General features: G+C 39.6%; 2 protein-coding genes across 3 annotated transcripts in view; both read right to left on the bottom strand.

Moving 5' to 3' along the window:
* SOGA3 (SOGA family member 3) overlaps nt 1-16264 on the bottom strand; it is an 86150-nt gene that overhangs the window by 35109 nt on the left and 34777 nt on the right. The window contains 1 exon segment of the mRNA XM_036767822.1: nt 15260-15587. Coding sequence (XP_036623717.1) covers nt 15477-15587 — 111 coding nt within the window. The 3' untranslated portion in view covers nt 15260-15476.
* The window catches only part of KIAA0408 (KIAA0408 ortholog), a 53221-nt gene that overhangs the window by 35109 nt on the left and 1848 nt on the right, over nt 1-16264 (bottom strand). The window contains exon 2 of one of the 2 annotated variants that reach the window (XM_036767823.1): nt 15260-15587. The gene's annotated coding sequence lies outside the window, so the exon portion shown is untranslated. Of the gene's footprint in view, nt 1-15259; nt 15588-16264 lie in introns of those variants that run through there. The other variant, XM_036767824.1, reaches the window with a different exon arrangement.

Here is a 16264-nt window from a genome sequence, read left to right as displayed (position 1 = left end):
TTCATAGATTGTCACATTTCAGCTAGTATGTTCTTTTCTTCTTTTCTATGGACCTATCCCTAACTTCATAGGAATACTCTGCTTCTACTTTCGAAGACTGGTGACGATTATTTGCTCGGCATATCTAATATCTGGGATTTCTGTACAGATGTTTCCAGATGACAGAAATATTTCCTCTTTGGAAAGTTTCCAACTAGCCTCTCTTCTCCAAATACTGCTCTGTGTTTACTTTGCAGAAACAGCGGAAAATCATTTTAGGAATGGAGGCTACTTAGTAAATAGTTTGATTTTTTTCATTTTTTTTGTGACTAAGATCTAAATGTAACATTTCCAAATTCATCACCTGGGAAAGCTTGTGCAGTATAAAAAACCATGACCCACTCTGTTATATTTACTCAGTGAGCAGAGAAGACCACCTACCACTAGAGGGCGCGCTGAGTCTCTGTTTCTGCCCCTATCTCCTTGGATTTCTATTACAGAACCAACAGGGAGAAAACTTTTCTTTAGGTTTGTATTTGGAGCTGGGCCTTTGACCTAGATATAATAAGTGGTCACCCGTAGGGTGTGATTTGAGTGGTGTTCCCAACTATTTCCTCCTCCAGCCTGGCTCCCCTTAGAAATATCATTCCTTTACGTTATTGCACTGTCTCATGAGGAGTCCCTAGATCAACTTAACGCCCCAGACATTTATTTAGCCTATACTATTTATTTACAAAGCACAGGGAATGTAAATATGAAAAAAGCTTATGTGCATGCGTGTGTGTGTATGTATGTGTGTGTATGTGCGTGTGTGTGTGTGTAACAGGGAGAAAAGAGACTGGGACAGAATGATCATACATGTAGACAGTTAAGGAAACACAAAATATTTACAAATATAGTTAAATTATTCATTACCCATTAATATCTTCGCTTAGATTATTTTATTGGCTAGTCCTTACTCTAAAACATTCTGCTTCTGAACTTCAGCTAGCTCAGACCAGGCTTCCAGAGGCAGGCCACATAGGACAGATAAATTTTGATGAGGAAGGGTTATGTTCCTTATTTAGACCATGGGATCCTGCAAGCCATGAGAAATCACTTAAACGCTTGGACTCTGGACTGACAAGGGGCAGTATCAGGGCCTTGCTATTTGGGGAAGTATGAGGAAGCATGGCATGATGGAAGGAGTCAGATTTTCAAGATGACGAAAAAAGGAAAAGGATTAAAGCTACCAAATGGAAAAAAATAGTTTACTTTATAGTTTTTGCATGGGATTGCCTTGGTTGCATGAATTCTAAAAAGCAGTCCAGTCTGATTTTCAAAGTATCAGGCAGTGTCTAGGGGGCACCAGTCTACTAATGTACCACTTTCCACTTTCTAAAAGTCAAATAGTTGCAGGTCACCCCATAGCTCATTAGATAAGTGCCCAATGGGATATATTCTACTACTGGCTCTGGTGTGAAGCTGTGTCCATATAGGAGGAAGGAGGTGACGTTTTATTCCAAAGGGAATATGAATACAACTAGGTAGCTAGGTGTCATCATGGTTAGAGAGCTAGAGTTAGAATTAAGAGACCTGATTTCAAATGCTTTGGTAGAAATTCACTAGCTGTGTGACCCTGGACAAGTCATTTAACCTCTCTCAGCCTCAGTTACCTTATCTGTAAAATGGGGATAATATGAGCATCTACTTCACAAGACTACTGTGAGAATCCAATATATATGCTTTGCCAACCATAAAGAGCCATATAAATGTTAATTATTAGTATAATAATAATAATAATACACCAGTAATATCAAGATGCTATATACAGCAAGATTGCTGGCCTAGGAAACTATTGTGAACTTTTCCCTTCTGCATTTGTCCCCTTTCGTCCCATAAGATTAGACTGGAGTCCATTATTCTTCCTGAGAATATTAAATGACCTCAGACAAATAGCTGCATTCCATTACATACACCTTGAAGATAGTTATAGGGACACGGTAACTTGGTACAGAGGCTCTTTGCCTCACATCTGTTAAACCAGAGACTAGGTATTTAAACTACCTGTATTCACTCACTCCATTATGAACCTGCCTCTGCATAGTTTATACATACTGGTCCAAGTCACTACAGGAAAGGGTTGGAACAGCCTAAAGACGTCCATGTTTCCCCAACACTTAAACAAAGTCCTAGGACCATATTAGTCTTTAAGACCTGACATAGATTCTGATGTCTTAACCAGATTTGGATTGTATAATTTTATTCTGTTTCCTTTTCAATAGAAGCAAGACCAATATTTATTTCAGTAGATCTGGAGGAGGTCATATGTAAAAGCAGGATTAGATCATGTCTTGAGATTCCCTACTATAGTCTGTCAGAGGTATGGAATTGTGCCTTTCATTTTCATTGCTTAGCACTGTCTCTGGATTCCTCTCCCCATACAGATACATTTCTTTTCCTGCTTTGGGATTTTAAGAGCAGTTACAGCACTTTGTACAATGCCTTATATACATCAAGCATTATTTGTTGATTGATCTTTGAAGACTTTTAAAAAATGAGCTTCCTATTGGAATATATAAATACATCTCCTTGTAAATCTGTTTGTCTCCTACAGCCAAATCTTCCAACTGCAAATTGGAGAACTGGGCTGAATATTGCATAGCATTTCTTACATTGTTTTCTCTACACTGCTATAGCTTTGAACATAAATTACTTTCAGGAATTGACTCTGGCAATTCACTATGAGTTATACTTAACTTATCTTTATCACAGTAGTAACATACAAGGATCCAATTCCACTTCTGAGAATTGGAGCAATCAATTCACTTTGAATCCAAGGGATGTAAGCTGTAGTAGCATTTAAATGACTCTGTGTTCTCTCTCTAGAATTCAGTGCCCAAAGAGGCATCTAAATTTGTCTGTGAAGGCATGCACATACTCTAGAATTGAAACAAAGGAGAGCCACTCTAATAAAAAAATTTGAAAAAAAGCATGTGTAACAATGTACGTGTGCAATGTACCTCCAAAATGCTTAACTTTACTTGAAATCGGCAAGCTTCAGAGTATCACAGAATCATTGATCTTTAGAACTGAGAGCGAACTTAGAGTTCACTTAGCACAGCTCTCTTACTTATTAAAATAGTATTATTAATGCCTCTCCTGAAATATCTCTCCTTAACCTCAATTGAACCCTCTCTGGTAACATAGAAAAACAACCAATCAAAATCATATACATTTTCCACCTATAGTTCCCCTATATCTCTACCCAAAGGATGGAAGTATGTTTCATCTGCTATTTCTCCTCACTTTATAGATGAGGAAGCTTTGACTTGTCCAAGGTCACACAACTAGTTGGTAGCAGAGTTGGGATGAAAACCCAGGTTTCCCTGATTCCCATTCCAATGTGCTTCTTAGGACATTCTACTGCTTCTCATCCGCACAGGCCTAAATGAATAATGCTTTGTCATAATCAAATGGCTCATTTTTTTCTGAACAATTTTGCATCAAACTGAGATGCACAAATTTCTTCTGATCTCTCTTTAAAAAGTATAAACAGTAGCTGGTAGATACACTATTCCTCTTTATGAAATTCTCTCTTAACAGTAGTAGGAATTATTGGTAGAATGTAGGAAATGGTTTAAAATTCAGAAACCTTTTTAAGAGCTAAGTGTTAGGGAGAAATGAGTATTACAGATGCTTCCAAACTGCCCCTACACTACTGATTGGACAATTCAGTTGGTTTTCTTTCATCCACTTTTAATGTGAGAATATACTATCTTCTAGGTTTCCTCCCAATGAAATATGATGAGAGGAACTGAGAAAATGCTCATAAAATCATTCCAAAATATGAAAAATTTGGGAAAGTGTCCTAAGGAAAAGAGCAAAGAGCAAAGAGAAGCCTGAGTTGAATGGCAATACTTTAAATATGTGAAGGCCTATGACTGAGAACATGTCACTTGTAATTGCTTTCAATGGGAAAAAAAAGGAATAGAATTAGATAAAAGGAAAGGAGACTCACTAATTTAAACTATAATTGCTGTGAGACTGCACAATGCATTATAGGTTATATAGCCTCCTCTGAAAAGTTCTGAAAAAAAGAAGGTCCAGCAGCTAGCTCACTGGATCATTTGGGTACAGGAATGGTAGATGGATTCCTCAAGACTCCTCACTTGTATTATTCTAGAATAACAAGGCAGGCACATTTCAACATTAAGTCAAAAGCCTAAAACAATGCTGTAAGGCAAATTTTTTGACTATGAAAGGAATGGTGGTTGGATGCAGCGGGGTGGTACACTGGATTGAGTGTTAGATTTGGAGTCAGAAAAACTTGAGTTTTCCTCAGACACTTTACTAGCTGTGTGACCCTAGACAAGTCACCTTACTAAGGTTGCTCAGCCTCATCTATAAAATGGGGATATGAATAGCACTTATCTCACAGGTTTGTCATAAGGATGAAAAAAACACATATATATATATAAATATAAAATATATATACACATATATAATATATACTTATATATGTATGTATGTGTATATATACATACATCCACACATACATATATACACATATACACATAAATACATACGTGTGTATGTGTGTATCTGCTTAACAAATGGCCTCTACTCTCAGGGAGCTCATATTCTAATAGAGGAGCTCTAGTAATTCATATGCCATTCCATGCAGAGAATTTTATGGTCTCTTGCCCACCTTCAAGGAGAATAATTCTTTTACCCTTTAAAGCACTCCTACCCACACACCCCAACTTATCTGGAGAAGGTGATTCCACAGTTTCCTTCTTAAGTCAGCCCAGTGTTTAAGCTATTTGTCAAGGAGAACATCCTTATGCAGAAATGATATGTCTTTCTGTATTCAGACAGCTTTCATTTTTGTGAACCAAAGGACCCCAACTGATAAAAAAACTATGAATATATTTTAGAGTTATTTAGAGCATTGCCACATTTATTACTATTGCTCAGGCATACAGACAGACCCAGGGAATGGGTTTTGCACACCATAAAATTCTCTGCTAACAGAGGCTTTGATCAGATACTACTATCATATGTCTCCCCATAGGGCAGGGCCCATTTCTGTACCTGTAGTGGTACATGTCACTGAACATGCTACTTAGGAAGAAGTGGCTCATGTAGGAAAGGCTTGTTTCATCATTTAGCCTCAATATGGAGTTTTTCTGATCTTATGTAACCCACATTCCGTTCTTCCTTCCTTCCCACAGAATTACAGATGGTAAAGATCTCTTAGTCTAATCCTTTCTATCCCTTCTTCTTACAGACAAGGGAACTGAGGTACCATTGAACAATATAATAGAATCTGATCACTGGTCCTGTGGTTCAGAACCAAGTACTCTTTTCCATTGTCTCATTCTTTCTCATTCTATTTTCTTCCTTCATTCACTCCCTCAAACACTTATTTACTACTAAACATTTATAATCTACTATGTACAAGACGTTATTATGTATGACCAGAAGGGCATATACAGATGAATAAGCAATTATCCCTAAAGTATTTTCCAGTAGAGCCAGTAAGCTTAGCAAGTCTTGATTATCAGCAGCTATATTTATGCAAAATCTGCCTTTTGTATTATTAACCTTCCAAAATGTAACTAGTCTTCAAATTTTTTTGACCTTTCCACCCAACTCCACTATTCCTTGTGCTTCCCCACCCAAAAACAAATCCTAAAAGTTTTATGCCATGTAATGAGGAAACATAGTCTAAAGAATGAATCCAGAGTCTAAAGTGAGGGGTAATTTTGGGAGCACAGAGCTATAAACATTTTTTCAAATGTAGAGTTAAGGCTAAGCCCTATGTTGGCATGCCATTGTTTGCTGGCAGCTGCTTAAACAACCCCATCCCACTCCACTCCTTGAATAAAAGTGAGGGCTAAGGACTGCCGGCCAACTCACATTCCAGCCCCTGCTCTGAAGTTTTCTTTGTTTTGTGAGTTTGAGTCAGGCTTAAAAATAACCAACTGAATTCCTTTTATCTAAGCCAGATCACCAATCACCTGAATTCTGTTCCAAAGTCCATACGTGTATGATGTGTTTCAGAAAGGGGGATTTTCTCATTGGGTTGCTATTTTTAAATGGCACAGTTTAAAAGGTGCTATCTGACAGTTTTCTCCAGAAAGAGAAATGTTTCCAGGGATATTATTTTCCTAGCAGGAGGAAGCTTGAAAATTTCTCATATATGATTTTATATAACTCTATTTTCCAGATTTCATGTATTTATCCAATAGGACTAAGGAGCAGGGGAAAGAAAGAATTTCTGTAGTATGGAGAACTTTTTGGGGGAGGGAGGAAGGTAGTACAACACTATCCTTGGGTATTGCTTTCCCTAAATCTATTATGTGAGCTAAGGAAGAGATACATTCTAGAATGGCCCCATGGAAGGAGCATGTAATTAAGTAGGAGGTAAAAACAGAAGTTGAAAGGAAAGGGGGTGGTTAGAGAGGCAACTTCCTCCTCCCAGGCATGCTGTTGTCACCAGCAGCAAGTGGGAAGAGTTTGATGGGAACAGGTTTCTCTGGGTGATAGTCACGTGCTACCCACACATGCTGTCCCTGGAGATTCTGAGGAGTTGTGTTGAAAAAATCCACCCTGAAAAAGAGGGGAGGAATAAATTCCTAGTGCTCTGAAGAATATCTCCAGAGACTCTAACTACTTTGAAATAATCCCTTCCTTACCTCCAGTCAGTCAATAAACATTCACTGTGCCTACTATGTGCCAGGCACTTTGCTGAGCACTGGGAATACAAAGAAAAGCAAAAGACACATGCAGGAAGGTCACAGGTTAATGGGGTAAACAACTTGCAAACAACTATAGACAAAAAAAGCTGTATACAAGATAAATTGGAAATAATCAACAGAGGGTAGGCATTAGACTTAGGAAGTATTGGTAAAGGCTTCCTGTGAAATGTGGTATTGTAGCTAGGACTTGAAGGAAGCCTAGAGGAAGAGATGAGGAGAGAGAAAATTCTAGGCATGAGAGACAACCTGTGAAAATGTCTGAAGTAGAGATAGAGTTCTTTATTCAAGGAAAAAATAGCAAGGAGGCTGGTGTCTTAATCACAGAGGATATGGAGGGGTGCAGTATGTAAGAAAAGTGGAAAGATGGGGTAGGGGAGAGACATATTATGAAGTGCCTTGAATGCCAAACAGAAGATTTTATATTGATCTTGGAAGTAATAGGGAGCCGCTAGAGTTAGAGTGGGAGTGGGGCAGGGTAGGGGAATGGAAGACATTCACACCTGTCACTTTGAAAGCTAAGTGGAGAATGGACTTGTGTAAGGAGAGACTTGTGGCAGCAAGACCAATTAGCAGGCTATTGGATAATCCATGAGTTGTTCAGTTAGCATTCATAAAGTGCCTACTATTTGCCAGGCACTGTGCTAAGCACTGGGGATACAAAGAAAGGCACAAGACAGTCCCTGACTTCAAGGAACTTATAATCTAAGTGTAACAACAAGCACACAAATATGTACAAATATGCTATGTACAGGATAAATCAGTTGGAAGGATTGCACTAAAATTAAGAGAGGTTGGGAAAGGCTTCCTGCAGAAGGTGGAATTTTAGCTGAGACTTGAAGGAAGCCAAGGAAACCAGAAGGCAGAAATGAGGAGGGAGAGCATTCCAGGCAGAGGGGACAGCCAGGAAATTCTCAGAGCTGAAAGATGGAATGTCTTATTCATGGAACAGGAAGGAGGTCACTGGATCAAAGTGAGGAAGTGCGCACGTGTGTGTTTGTGTGTGTGTGTGTGTGTGTGTGTGTGTGTGTGTGTGTGTGTGTGTGAGAGAGAGAGAGAGAGAGAGAGAGAGAGAGAGAGAGAGAGAGAGAGAGAGAGAGAGAGAGAGATGGTGGTAGTGGTATGAGGAGTAAGAAGACTGGAAAGGTAGAGAAGTGGCACCAGGTTATAAAAGGCTTTGAACTCTAAACCAAGCTGTTTGTATTTGATCCTGGAGGTGATAGGGAGCTGCCAGAGTTTATTGAGTATGGGGTGGAGGTGGGGTGACAAGGTCAGAACTATGTGTTAGGGAAATTATTTTGGTTGCTGAATAGAAGATAAACTGGAGTGGGGAAGAGACTGTTGGCAAGCAGACCAACCAACAGACCATTTCAATAATCTAGGCCCGAGATAATAAGGACCAGCAGAGTACTATCAGTATCAAAGGAGGAAAGGGGATGTATTCAAGCGATGTTGTAAAGATGAAATCAATCAATCAATCAAAGGTGAAACCAATCAATCAACTGGCAACAGGTCAGATATAGGGGGCATGGTGAGAGATAGTGACAACATCCAGGATGGCACCTACGTTGTGAACTTGGAGGACTAGCAAGATGTTAGTGATGACATTAATAAGGAAATTTGGAAGAGGATGAGGAAGACAATGAGTTCAATTTTGGGCATGTTTAGTTTAAGATGTCTATTGGACATCCAGTTTGAGATGTGTGAAAGACAATTGGAGATGTGAGAATCATCAGCATTGAGGTGACAATTCATGGGAGCTGATGAGATCACCAAGTGAAGGAGTATTTGGGAAAAGAGACAAAAGCCCAGGACAGCCACACTTAGTGTATGTGACCTGAATGAAGATGCACAAAGGGACTCTGAGAAAGAATGGTCAGACAGGTAAGAAGGAGAACCAGGAGAACCTAGAAAGAAGAGGGTATCAACGGAAATATGATCAACAATGTCAAAGGCTGCTGGAAGGTCAAGTATGAGGAGTGAGGAAAGGTCATTGGATTTGGAAATGAGCAGATCATTTGAAGAGAGCAGTTTGGGTGGAATAATGAGACCAGAGGCTGGATTGTAGGAGAGTGAGAGGAGATGAAGTAGAGGCACCTATTGGGGATAGCCTTATCAAGGAGTTTTGCCACAAAGGACAAAAAAAGACTCAGGGTGAAGGTGGGAATGGAAGGATCAAGTGATGGTTTTTTTTGAGGATGGGGGAGACAGAGACATGTTTTTAAGCAGTAGAGGAGCCTGTAAACAGTAAAATGATTTTTTTCCCACATGAATATTGGCTATGGAGCCAGGAAGACCTGAATTAGCATCCTGCCTTAAATATTTACTAGCTTTGTGATCCTGGGCAAGTCATTCAACCACTCTTCCTCAGTTTCCTCATCTCTAAAATGGGGATCATATATCAAACAAGATAAGTGAGAGAGTGGGCATGATAGATGGAGCAATTTGTTATAGGAGACAGGATGGAATGGGATCACTTGTGTGGGTAGAGGGGTTTGCCTTGACAAGGAGTAGGGCTACCTCTTTGTATGAGATGGGGCAAAGGAGGAGATAGTGGCAGAAGGCATCTGAGTAATGGTAGATGAAGAAGAGGGGACAAGAGGACAAGTTCATGGCAGCTGGCCTCAATTTTTTCTTTAAAATTTGATGGCAGAGTTCTTAGCTGAAAGGGTGGGGGAGCCTTGCTTGGGAGGTTTGAGGAGAGATGAAAAGGTTTGGAAGAGCTGCCATGAAGAGTGGAATAGAAAATTGAAAAGGGAGTTGAAGAATGATTGCCTAGCAGTAGTGAGGGCTCAATTGAGGTTGTAGAATATAAATCTGTACTGGATCCAATCAGAACAATGGCATGATTTTCTCCACTTTCATCCAGCTGTGTGTGAATAAGAACAAAAACAGCAGATGGTAGGAGTGATCCAAGGCTGAGACTTGGCAGGGAACAATCAGCAATATGTTAAGGACATCAGGGACTCAAGGGGACAGTGTAGAACTGTTGAACAAGTTCTCCAGAGGGTCAAGATGGGGAGAAGAGGGGGCAGTCAGGTGGCGCAGCGAGTCAAGCACTGGTTAGGCGGAGCTGAGTTCAAATCCAGCCTCACACACTTGACACACTTACTAGCAGTGTGACCTTGGGTAAGTCACTTAACTCCAATTGTCCTGCCTTCCCCCTTCCAAAAAAAAGATGGAGAGAAGAGGAGACAATGGCTAGTGCAGGGGTGATGGCTTCAGGGAGAACTAGTCCAGGTATAAAGTGATGCAATCCTACACCATGGTAGTGGCAGGGTCAGAGGAAGAGAGGGTTTACTTGAGAGGTGTTACCAAGGTAAAATCAACAAGTCTTGGCAATAGATTGGATGGGAAGAGGGATGAAAGTGGGGAGTCAAGGATGTCACTTAGGTTGTGAGCCTGAGTGACTAGGAAGATTTTGGCCACCTCAGTAGTCACAGAGAAGTAATAAAGAAGGGAAGCTTTTGGTGGGGGAAAGGGGGAGAGGATGATTTCAGTTTTGGACATGCTCAGTTTAAGATGTCTACAGGACATCTTGTTGAGGATGTCCAACAGGCAGCTGGAAATGCAAAACTGGAGGTTGGAAGAGAGGTTAGGGCTAGATAAGTAGATTTTTGAGAAGCATCAACATAGAACTGACCATGGCATCCATGGGAGCTAATTAGATCCCTAAATGAAATAGTATAGAGGGAGAAGAGAAGGCGGCCCAGGGCAGAGCCCTGTGGGATACCCACAGTTAACAGGCATGACCAACAAGAATTTCCAGCAAAGAAGACTGATAAGGAATGTTCAGATAGGTAGGAAGAGAACCAGGAAAGAGTGGTGTCCTGAAAACCTAGAGAGAAGAGAATATCAAGAAAAGAGTGATCAATGATGTGAAAGGATACAGACAGGTCAAGAAGGATGAGGTTTGAGAAAAGGCATTAGATTTGACAATTCAGAGATACTTAGTGACTTCAGAGAGAGTGGTTTTGGTTGAATGATGACGATGGAAGCCATACTATAGAGAGTTAAAAAGAGAGTTTGAGGAAAGGAAGTACAGGCATTTATTGTCAACAGCCTTCTCAAGTAGCTCAGCCACAAAAGGGAGATGATGGCTAGTTGGGATAGATGAAGTGAGGGTTTTTTGAGGACAGGGAGACATGGGCATGTTCACAGGCAGCTGGGAAGGAACAGTAGATTCCGTTTTATTAGCTCCACTGGTCAGAAGTGGGGAGAGGGAAGAAAGAGGGATATAGGAACAGTTGAGAGCGTCTTGAAATATACCGAAATTCTGGACTGAGGTCAAGATGTCAGCATGATTCAGTTAAATAAGAAAAGCCTTGAAGAAGAGAGGCAGCATAGTTTAGTGGATTTTGTTGGAGGACCCAGGTTCAAACTCCAATCTGCCACTAGGTGGCCTGTGGCCTTGAGCAAGTCACTTTTAACTTCACTGAACCCCAGTTTCTTAATCTGTAAAATTATAGGGTTGTATTCTATGACCTCGAAGGTCCCTTCCAATTCTAACCCCACGACTAGATGGTCTCTAAAGTCTCTTCTGGGGCACCCAGGTGGCACAGTGGATAGAGTGCTGGGCCGGGAGTCAAGAAGACTCATCTTCCTGAGTTTAAATCTGGCCTCAGACAGTTACTAGCTGTGTGACCCTATACAAGTCACTTAACTCTATTTGCCTCAGTTTCCTCATCTGAAGAAAGAGATGGCAAACCATTCCAGAATCTGCCAAAAAAACCCAAATGGGGTCACGAAGAATCAGACACAACTGACAATAAATGAATAGCAAAGTCCCTTCTAGCTATAAATCATAGTCCCAAGGCTCATGTGTGTTCACCTCCCAGTGATCTCTTAACATAAAGAGTGCTAGATTTATAATCAGAATACCTGGATTTGAATTATGACTTTTGTCATTAATAGCACTTGTACTTACCTTTAATGCATCTATGCCAGTGGCTCTGTGTCTGCCTAGTCTGTGAATTTACATTTAGATGGATATTTGCATTTGTATGACTATGTTCAAATTCACTGCACCTGACTAGATCCCAAGGGGAATGTCACTTTTCTTTTCTTCCTAGAGAATTTTTTTGGTTTGCTATGTTTTGGTTATGACCTGTGATTTCATCGTTGTGGGGAACTGCTTATGTATAAACTCCCTCCACTGATGCCCACCCACCCACTGCTAATGCATTAGTAATTTATAGTCTTTGCTAGGTGCCCAAGGCACTGACAAGCGATCTAGATTTCTGCAGCCAGTATGGGTCAGGAGAAGACCATGAACTGCCTCTTCCTAACTCTAAGACTCTACTAACTCTACTAACTCTACCTACTATGTAATGAGGTCTTTTTGGTTGAGCCTATACTCACTATGTATTCTTTTATCATTTTCAAAAGATTCATCACCTATTCTTGCATAATCATCTGGTGATGAAGCTCTTCCTATGTTGCTAGGCTCATCTTCAGACATGCAGATTGTTATTGGGTCTGGACTGAAACCCTCTCCACACCATAATGAGGCAGTAGAGAAGGACTCTGTGGAGCCAATGATAGTGATGATAATAACAGTTAACGTCTATATGGTACTTTAAGATTCACAAAGAATTTTCCACATAGATTATCTTACTTTGGTCCTCACAGGAATCCTAGGAGGTAAGTACAATTATTATCCCTAATTTTGCAGATAAAGAAACCGAGGCTGAGTTTTAGACACTTGCCCAGTATCACACAGCTATGTCTGCAGCCAGACTGTAACTCACACTCCCTTACTCCAGTACTCTATCCACTATGCCATCTAGTTGCCTCTATCAGTCTTCATGATCCCCCCCCCCCAAAAAAAATTTAAATAATCAAAATGAAGGATGTGGCCAATTTCTAATTCCAAAAGATCCATGTGCAGTTGTAAGTGAATGTCGCTTCCTACAAGCCAAGTATTTCAGCATGCACATGAACACAGTTGCCTTTGGAATTAGTGACAGCTTTCCATCAGCAGGTATGCACAAAAATGGGAATAGTCAGCTCTAATGGTATTTTTGAATTTTTAAGCCAATTTTTGTCCCCAGGAATTCTCTTTTAGTATCAGGGTCAAATACTGCTCTTGGACAGATGCTATTCCAAGGGTATATCCAAGAATCCCCAAGCTAGAATTTGTTTTGGAGAGTAGATTGTGACCTTGGTTTGGGATCAAGGAAAGTAGAAAAAGAAATATGAGAAATTCCATATGAGTTATTATATAAAGGGCTAGTTTCAATTCAGCTGTACATCTTATAAATTTCAGTTTGTGACCTTTGGCTGTCTGACTAAAAGGACAGTCAAGACAAAACAATGCTGCATTCTGACAAATTACAGCTGCAATTAAACATCAAAAGTTCACACTGTTTCCGAGTTTGTAAACAGTTTTGACTCTAGCAATGAAATGTGTGTATATATGTATGTTTATACACATGCACACACAAGTCTTTTTGACAAAAAGAATAAAATCCATGGAGGATATGCTTATATAAATACCAGTGTTGTGTACCTTTTGAGGACTGAAAATAGAGACTCACCATGGAAGGGTAGGTGAGTCTGTTAAGACTCACAGTTAAGTGTTCTTTGCTTTTTGGGCCCAAGACACACCATCCTTATATTTCACTAACATTATTCAGCCCCTACAAATTACCGCTAGTTCTAGTGAACTCATAACTTAAATAAATATCTGGAAATACTCCTGGAGATTACTGGATCTGCCAAATGCTGAAAATCAAATCACTAGAGAGACACTAGCTCACTTGGTCCACAGAAGTCTATCCATATTGGTCAGAGCATGGGGAAATGTCAGAAAATTACTTCTATTTTTATGAAATACTGGAAATGTGAATATGCATCTAAAGACTTTACTGTGGGAAGAAACTGTGCAAATACTCACGTATTTTTTTTAAATTGAAATGTTATAAAGCTGTAAGAGGACACCAGAAGGGGCCCACTTTGTTTGAGGGAGTGAGTAGGAGTATGAGTCAAAAATGAGAATGTGGAGAAGTAGGTGGAGCTGATTGTTATTAATTGTTAACTGGACCAAGCTAAAAGCTAAGCTCCTGGAAATGGAACTGAAAATGGTGGACAATTTAAGAAGTTTGAAACTGGAAGACAAAAACAGTCCATTCTAATGACTAAAGGACAGAACTCTGAGTAAGGAAGATAACAACACCCTTAACAGCCATGACCTCTTCCAATTCTAACAGTCCATAACTGTGTCTAAATACTAAGGAAAGGCAAAGCCAGTTGAAGTTCACTGATAAGGAAGGGCCATTTATGGTTATTGTTAGAGAGAATGTTCCAACTCCTGAGCTGAAGAGAGAAGGAAGAAAGACTGGAGAAAGTCTTGAGGATTCAGTTGCAGAAGCTGTTCCCAATTTCTTAGGAAGGGTTTCTTCACACAATACAATGAGTATACACACACACACACACACACACACACACACACACATGTACATATATATGTATATATAGTATAGAATGTAATATATTAGTATAGAATGTAAGCTCCTTGAGGGAAGGGATTATTTTTTATTTTTGTCATTATATTCCCAGCATCTAGCTTAGTGTCTGCCACATAGTCAGTGCTTAGTTAATGCTCATTGGATTGAGTTGAAAATGTGGAATCAATCAGTGGCAAACCTTTTAGAAAAATCATAATCAAATACCTAAGGAATTAGTCCTCCTTTTTCAGAGAAGGTTTATTGTAGAGATCTGTTACAGAGCACCGGACTCTAGACAGAACAGGAAAAGATATCCTATACACTAGACTTGAACTGATGGCTCTAGGTGTGACAGAAGATAGCAGATGTTAGATTTGTCTGACCTAGCTCAATGAAACAATGCAATAACAGCTGCTTTTCTAAATGTACTAAATTACTACCCAGTTTTCTATTATGGCAGCACATCTTTTCAGAACATGATCTCCATTTCTAGACACCACCGTGGTCCAAACCATGTCTACTCATCCTGTTTCCAAGGATGCTTCCTTGAGTGGCTGCGGATAGATTGTTGGACCTGGAGTCAAGAAGATATGGGTTATGTCCTGCCTCTGATACTTGTGAGCTGTGTGACCATGGATAAATCACAAAACTTCTTAAAGTTTTACTTTTCTAATCTGTAAAAGTGGGGATAATACTTCATTCTTCACAGGAATTGTTGTGAGGCTCAACAGACATAATGTAAATAAAGAGGATTTCCTTCCCTGCCAAGTGCCTTGCATGTAGTAGATTGAATGTTCAAATGAACATGTCACTGTTGGAAAATGTAAATAAAATTGTTTCAATTTTTCAAATATACATTTTTAAGACTATCTACATTTATGTGGCCAGTTAGAATTGTCAGGTTAGTTTCCTCCACCTCCTCCTCCCACACTTTCTTTTTAGATATGTCATCTTAAAACATGGATCAACCGAGGAATTCAAACAATTGCTCGGTCAAGATGGTGAGGATGACTACAGGAAAAATGACCTAAAAGAAGAAATCCAGAATTAAGGTGATTCACAGAAAATTATGCTGACTCTTTTCCTTACCTGAAATATTCTTGTAGACAGGATTCTTATATCAATCAGTTGCTTTGGCTGTGTGTGTATGTGTGTCTTTTTTTTTTTTTAAGAAACAAGCAGTCTTCAGTGTTTTTATAGCATTGGCTACTACAGAAACTATACTTCTGTTACTTCTTATCTTGAAGGGTGGACAAAATAAACAAATGGAAAATAATACTACAATGAACAATAAATGACGAAAGGCTTACAGTACAAAAAACAGTGTAAAAAGAAAGACAAGTTTAAATATTGTTGTGTAAGAAAGTGATGAAAATAATACAAGAATGAGAATAAGTAAAATGATAGGCTGGAACATCTGGGAAGGTAAATATAGAGACAAACAGAAGAGTTAATTAGTGACCATCCAAAAACTCTCATCAAATAACCAACAACCTAATTCTGTATCTAGTAAAGGAGGGGAAAATCCCATAGTTTTAGCCTATATTCCCAAAGAGTATCTCGCTGAAAACCCATTGTACATACCATTTTCTCTCACTTAAAAGTGAGAGGAACTCTCTCACATTTCCCCGCCCCCCAGGGGACCATTTTTTGTCAAGCCATATGCTCACAGTGCCTGTGATTTGTGCCATAAGGAAACCCAAAGCCAAATGTTTGGTATGTTCAAGGAGAGGGATATTTTAAGTTTTCAATTTCAAACTCCGAGTTTCATCACTAAGGTAGTTATTCCTCAATCCACTCCCCCTCCCTTACCATCCTCCCCAGTTTACCCTAGAAAGATCACCAGAAGAGGTTTAAAATAACAGATAGGGTCATGTTGCTTCTAGCTATCGCTGGAAACATTAAGGTAATACAGAATTATGTGTCGGTAACTAAGTGATCTCTTGATAAAAGCATATCAATCCCTTATCTCTTTTCAGCACTTTAGTATAATGGCTTAGGTGGAGAAAAGGACTTCACTAATGGAAGGATGATATCATACGTAACTGGCTTCACATAACAATGCCTGTCTTTCTATTCTATACTCAATGCTGA

The sequence above is a fragment of the Trichosurus vulpecula genome, chromosome 7 (assembly GCF_011100635.1).
Source record: "Trichosurus vulpecula isolate mTriVul1 chromosome 7, mTriVul1.pri, whole genome shotgun sequence".
NCBI lineage: Eukaryota > Metazoa > Chordata > Mammalia > Diprotodontia > Phalangeridae > Trichosurus > Trichosurus vulpecula.
This window is presented reverse-complemented; position numbering and strand designations above follow the sequence as displayed.